Consider the following 6,587-nt stretch of genomic DNA (forward strand, 5'->3'; position numbering starts at 1 on the left):
TAATAATATCTTTTTCTATATTATAAAGCAAATTTGACAACAAGAATATATAGACCGTGTGGCCTAATGGATAAGGCGTCGGACTTCGGATCCGAAGATTGCAGGTTCGAGTCCTGTCACGGTCGTTTGGATGTTGTTTACTTTTTTTGAAGTTTTTTCAGCAAATTTTGAACTTTTCACACGTATTTTAAAAATTTCTTAACTTTTTATTCGATATAAGTTCGAACATCGGCGAAATTGGAATTTTGCAAAATAAATCGAAAATCAGTAAAGTATGTGATATAACTCTTTTATTCAACATTTGAGGTAATAACAACATGTCATAAATAATATTTAAACAAAATTATAACAGCAACAAATTACTTTCTAAAATTTCTTTCCAAGTTAACTTGAACAAATGCGTATTGTAATCTCATGGTTAGTCATATATATAGTTACATAAAATATTTAACAAAAACTATATTTACTTTTTTAATGAGTAGGTAAAACGTAAAATTACATTTCGAAGATTTTTCTAAATTTTCGGAAAGTTCTTGTTTATATGTCGGTTTACGGTGACATCACATGAAACAAAGTTTTCCCAAACTTTAAACCACATCTCCGTACTTCCTACTTACTATTTTCTTACTTTCTTGCCTTTTCCTTTGGTCTACAATTCACATGTCCCTCAGTCTAACTGCGATATCCTGTTTTTCTAACCTCTGCACGTTCCTATTCTTTTGCCGGTACATAATTTTCACAATTGGCCTCAAAAATTCTGATGCGCAGGAAAGTAATTATATTAGATAGTGGCTATTGCAATGTATGCAATAAATTAATTAATTATCTACATTCTTCTACGCAACAATCTGTGTTTGTTTTTAAAAAAGCAAAGAAACAAATAATGAACATCTGATGGGAATTCAAAAAATAGAAGTTTAATAATACAATATATTAGTATTATTCTATATATCTCTCACAGCTATAATGGATTTATTTATTTTTATTATTATTACACTATAGGTGAATGTATGTCTACACTTTTATATTTTTGTTGCTCCATGTTGATGTAGATCTTAATTTTTTCCTGTCCTTTTTTATATACTTGTTAAATTAATTATTATTGACTGATTATTCTTAACAGAGATTCTAATTATATCTTTATGTTAATACAAAAAAAAAAAAAAGTATTAAACAACTATCTTGTTAATCTTCTGTAATCATCCGATCTTATTACGCTTTTATTGCAATAACTCCATATGACCGTGTGGCCTAATGGATAAGGCGTCGGACTTCGGATCCGAAGATTGCAGGTTCGAGTCCTGTCACGGTCGTTATCAGTGATGTCTGTGTTGATTTTTTTTTTTTCTTAAGCATTTAGTAAACGTTAAAATATTTCTCTGCCAATAGATGTCGGTTCTGAAAATTGCACTTTCGTGTGTGTATGTATAAAATTGTTTATTTTTTTAAAGCTTTCCTTTGAATAACTTTTGACAAATATCGAAAACGATCAAGGTGATCATTACAATAAATGGAAATTGAGACTGTCCGAAAAGAAATAAACCTATATTTATGATTATTAATATCAATACAATTATTTGTTCGCCACATTAGGGCAACATGAAATTTTTTAATGGATAAAATTATTCGTCTACTGCCTTGTCGTATTGACCATGATGGGTCTGGGAAATAAATACAATCATTATATCGAAATGCTTTGCATATTTGAACAGCAAAGTAGCGGTGCTATGTAAATGACTTCGATAAGACAGCCGATCAATCCAGAATTACGAAGAATTGTTATTCATGTATAGTTTCAGTGGCGACAAGGCCGACCATTATATACCCTACACCACTTCGGGTATTCGTTTTGATAATTGGTAATGCCTTCTTTTGAAAGGTCGTTATATGAGTAACGGTATTAAACGAAGTGGTTTTTACTTGTGTTTCAATGAATATTAATTTCATTTTCTACTTAAGGCTTTCGAGCAAACATTCTAATCATTTCATTAGAAATACTTGATCTGAACGTTTTTTCTACTTTTCGGGCATTGATAATAACCGAGGTGAGTATACGAACACGTGTGATCAAAATAATGAAAACTCTACAGTTCATTCAGCAGGCAGCTTGATATTGAACAGTTGGTCAAAGGATTCGTTGACAGCATATTCGGCATATTTTTCAGGTCCTACCCTATGCAAGTATATCACGAAAATTAATCCTTTATGGGGCAGAAAAGTTTAAATTTTAATATATTTTTATGAAAATTAACACATAATAGTAACTTAATATGAAAAATGATATAAAAAGTACCTGAATTTTTGAAACTCTTGGGCACAAACATTCTAACGGAACGAAAGACTTCATTTGCAAAGAGGTCTAATAGTATGTGCCTATAAAAAACAGGGCATATCCGAAATAAGAATTGTGTTAGACAATGCGATGTAGAGTATTTTCAATAGTCCTCCTGACCGGACTACAATGTTTTCACTTATTTAGCCAAGAAGTTGTGCTTTTACTTTGACTAAATCGAAAATGTTGGATAAGTAATACAAAATATATCGCATAATTAAATAATATCAACAAGATAATAATGGTATGGTCATAGGGAGTTACGAACCGACGTTACCCGAAATTTAAAATTTACGAAATGCCGATCAACTTATAGCATATATTTCTCGATATGGTTTGCCTTTGATTGAATTACATTAGATTTCCTAGATGCGTTTTAAACAACTCCTGAGGGACTTAAGAAAACAACTCTCAGAATCGAGGACTTTCATCCTAAAAAAAAAAAAAAATATTAAACTAAAATTTCAACAAGTAACAGTTTATATGATAATTAGGAACTCTAATTATTGCATTTTTAATCATTATAGGGGAGAGGAGATAATATGGTTTTTAAATCAAAATACGTACATGTCGTTGTAATTTTTTAAATATACTTGTTGCTGTGGGGATCTTACAACTAGGGGCGATAACATGTCATTTTTTTAAACATTTATAATTGTTTCGCTAATGATTAATGGATTTTGAATTTTTTTTTTTTTTTTTTTTTTTTTTTTTTTTTAAATTCATAAATTAATATAGCGTATATTTATATAGTCTAATGTACTAATTATTTATATTCAGAGTATATATATGTATGTATATGTATGTATATATTTTCTTTTGTGTGTTAAACATTTTTCTAAAATTGTTTACATTATTTTTGTTTTTTTTTTGTTTTTTAAACTTTGAACAACTATATATAACATATATGTTTTTCAATAAATTTCTCTAAAACATTTCGTTTTGGTTTCATGTTTTTGCTTTGTAAGGTACATTAAATGATATGTATAGATATATATATATATATGTATATATATTGCACTTGTGTACGTATGTATAGTGTACATAAACGTCTTTTAGTATATTAATTTCTAATCGTATAACATTTAATTAATTCTCTAATAAATCTTTCATGACATCTAATGAATCTTGCAATGATTTGGCATAGCTTGAAGCACTCGTTTCACCGCAAGCCAAAAAGGCGGATACGCAGAATACAATCTGATCGGGATGGGGATTATAGGAGCAGCCATAACCCCGTGGCGTTACAGGACCATAACCCATGAAACTATCAGTGCTGCAAGCCACCTAAAAAATACAACAACAAAAAAAACGAAAAAAAGAGCTTTGTTTTTATTATATATCAAACAAAGTATAATTAAACACTTACTCATCTCTTGATTAGGTGCTTGAAATATCGCTCAGTGCATGTTTTCAGAATGGTGCTTTTTTTTTTTTTTTTTTTAGCAATAAAGCTAAGTAGTTTTGATATTAAATACGCACAAAAAAAAAAAAAAAAAAAAGAAAAAGAAAAAGTGCAAGATAGACTGGAAAGAGTGCTTTTTGTGATCGAAAAAAACAAGAAAAACTACATGCGTTGTAGTGCTTATGAAGGTTGGCTTCAGTGAATGAGCGAAGCAATCTAAATGTCTAAAAGTCACCTGGCTAGTTGACAGCAAGAAACATTGCGATATTTTGTATGATTCATCTGTGAAAAGTTCATGCAATTGTCCGGTAACTTCGCGACTAGCTTCTCGCAATCCTAGCAATGGTATATCTATACCATTACCCAAAATATTTTGAACCATAACCTCAGTTTGCCGAGCCACCGCACAACGGAAGAGTTCACGTATTCGATCTTTCTGCTTAAACGCAAAACACATTCATTTTTGTATTCAAACTAAAAAAAGAAAAAAAAAAAACACAAACAATTTTGTACCTGATTCGATTCAGTGTAATTTTTTATAGCTGTATTGGCATCTTTGTTCTGACATAATGCTTTAGCCCATTCTAGAGCTTCGGTGCTAGCACTGCGTATGCAATCCACACGACCCTTGAGGATAAAGTAAAAAAAAAAAAAAAAAACGCAAAGTAAATCTTTGAAATATGTGTGTGCGAGATATTTTCAAAAAACTACCAAAAGGAATCGCCGAGTCGATGCACTCTCATAAGTGGTCACTAAATAACCATATAATCTGAGAAAAAAAATTTTTTTTTAAAGTTATTTCTTTTCGCTTAAAGAGAATTTAAATTATATAATACCTAAAATAGGCCAATTGCAACGATAGTTGTATATAAGCGTCGGGACTAACTTGGCAACCCTTAATGAAATTTTTTCCATAGCCCTTGTATCGGTAAACATGGAAGTCCAAATTACTAATAGCTCTACAGGAAAAAAAAAAAAGAAAAAAAGAAATCGATGTATTTTGGAAATTCTCTGTCGCTATTAATGAGACAAGTTCATTTTCATACTTATCAACTGAAACGGCAGCTTGAGTGAAACGCATTTGTATATCCATAGTTAAATCCCATTCTAAACGTTCAGGTGGTGGTAAATGATGTTGAGGTACGCCGTTGCCATCCGTGGGATTATCTAAAATTTTCTTATAGATTTTCTCCAATAGTTGAACGACAGCAATTCCCTCGGATGTCGAATGTTCATAGCAGAGACCCCAAGTTCCGTCGGTGCATACGATGATTTGCATAGTTTTGTCAAACCAACGATTACCGGTATTGTATTCACTGCCACCGCCATGTATCATTTGATGAGCCATATTAGTCTCATCACGTTGACCTGCATAATGTACTGATGGTGTAGCACCGGGAAAATTGCGCGCATTAAAATCTAATGGCAATGGCTCATCTAAGCACAAAACAATTAACGCTGTCTCTAACAGTTCGATATTGCGTTGATTGCGCTCGCTCAATAAAATAGTGGTACGATCCTGCGCCCATTGTGAACGTGGCTCGGCGGTTAGCAAGCCTAGAGGTGGCGGTTTTGTGGATAAACATGGAGCATCACTGAGTATATATAAAATCTGTGATGCCATTTCGCTTTCCGATAATTTGCCGCGATCGCGACCCTTCAAGATCACGCAATACATTTGATTGCGGCAAAAAACAATGACATATTGTTCTTCGCTGACATGCTGCGGCAAGTATTGGGAATCACGTTCTACACCAGGACGTCGGCACGAGCCCAACAAACGATAATATTGAGCCATGCATAATGGTTGATTCTTTTCCCGTGACGTTGCACGCTCTTGCGGAAGTTTACCGCTGCAATGGAATTATTAGTTGCATTAAAGAGCAAAATGAAAGCATATTTGATTTTTTTACCTATCAAGCAACTCTTTATGAAGCATAATACCATCAAGCAATTGTGCTGAAAATCTTGCCACATCGTGTACTGTGGTGAACTGTCGTGGTGGAAAAGCCATTCCTGGATTTGAATTAATTGGCAGAGCTAAACGCACATCCATATACATGTCATTCAACCAATAATAATATGCCTGGCAAGTGCAAAAAAAAAGAGCAAAGTAAGAATTGGTTTCCATTAACCTAATACACGCGCCATCCCATTAACTTTCTATTATTCAAATGCTTACTGAAATCTTTTATGTTAATTTGTCATCTATTACTTATCTCATATCGTCTCGTTTTCGAGAATGGAAACGGATTGAAGTTTTTTTTCCTGTTTTCAAGGCACGGATAGTAGGATGAGTATTTTCTTATTCGTTAATATTTTATGATGAAAATTGATTACAAATATTTGCGATATATATTTCATCAGTGTGAATTACGTATGTCAATTTTTCGAAGACCATCCTATATAAAAATTCTTCCTATCGCAATAAACATATAATTTTTGTTCTTTTATGGACTCTCTATGGGGTGGTGTGTTCAATAGTGCCCGCCAACGTTTTAACTTGTTAAGCGTATGCATGTATGTGTTGTTCATATGGTATATATGAAATCAAATATTGCTCCTCTACTGTTTTATGCCATAATAAAATTATTGTATTTTTTTAACAACATTTCCATTTAAACATTTTAATTTTGTTATTGAAGTGCAAAAAAGTGCAAACACTTGAAGAAATATTTATGATTTAACACATCATCTACTTATATATAATGTAAGGTTAGTGAAATAAATTTAAGACGCGGCGATGGTCATAGCATCGAGATGAGTAGTGCATTCAGTGGTATCAGGAGTACCCGTAGTAATCGGAGTAGCCAGTGTTGTGCTGAAAGGGGGAACTGTTCCCGTCGAGGT

General features: G+C 32.4%; 1 protein-coding gene and 2 non-coding genes across 4 annotated transcripts in view; 2 read left to right on the top strand and 1 right to left on the bottom strand.

Annotated features, from left to right (window-relative positions):
- The first annotated feature begins 52 nt into the window (after positions 1–52).
- On the top strand, positions 53–125 carry Trnar-ucg. The gene has a single exon. It is a non-coding gene; the product is annotated as a tRNA-Arg (tRNA).
- A 1,115-nt stretch (positions 126–1,240) lies between these two features.
- Positions 1,241–1,313, top strand: Trnar-ucg. Its single transcript has one exon. It is a non-coding gene; the product is annotated as a tRNA-Arg (tRNA).
- Positions 1,314–3,189: 1,876 nt separating this feature from the next.
- Positions 3,190–6,587, bottom strand: part of LOC119635064 (choline O-acetyltransferase) — an 8,515-nt gene continuing 5,117 nt past the window's right edge. Inside the window, exons 3-9 of one of the 2 annotated variants that reach the window (XM_038029614.1) lie at positions 5,651–5,823; positions 4,784–5,590; positions 4,574–4,696; positions 4,449–4,506; positions 4,251–4,364; positions 3,973–4,176; positions 3,190–3,619 (exon numbers count right to left, since the gene is read on the bottom strand). In XM_038029614.1, the coding sequence (XP_037885542.1) occupies positions 3,422–3,619; positions 3,973–4,176; positions 4,251–4,364; positions 4,449–4,506; positions 4,574–4,696; positions 4,784–5,590; positions 5,651–5,823 (1,677 nt within the window). In that variant the 3' untranslated portion in view covers positions 3,190–3,421. The remainder of the gene's footprint in view (positions 3,620–3,972; positions 4,177–4,250; positions 4,365–4,448; positions 4,507–4,573; positions 4,697–4,783; positions 5,591–5,650; positions 5,824–6,587) is intronic. The other variant, XM_038029615.1, reaches the window with a different exon arrangement.

This window comes from Glossina fuscipes, unplaced genomic scaffold (genome assembly GCF_014805625.2).
Source record: "Glossina fuscipes isolate IAEA_lab_2018 unplaced genomic scaffold, Yale_Gfus_2 3, whole genome shotgun sequence".
Lineage (NCBI taxonomy): Eukaryota > Metazoa > Arthropoda > Insecta > Diptera > Glossinidae > Glossina > Glossina fuscipes.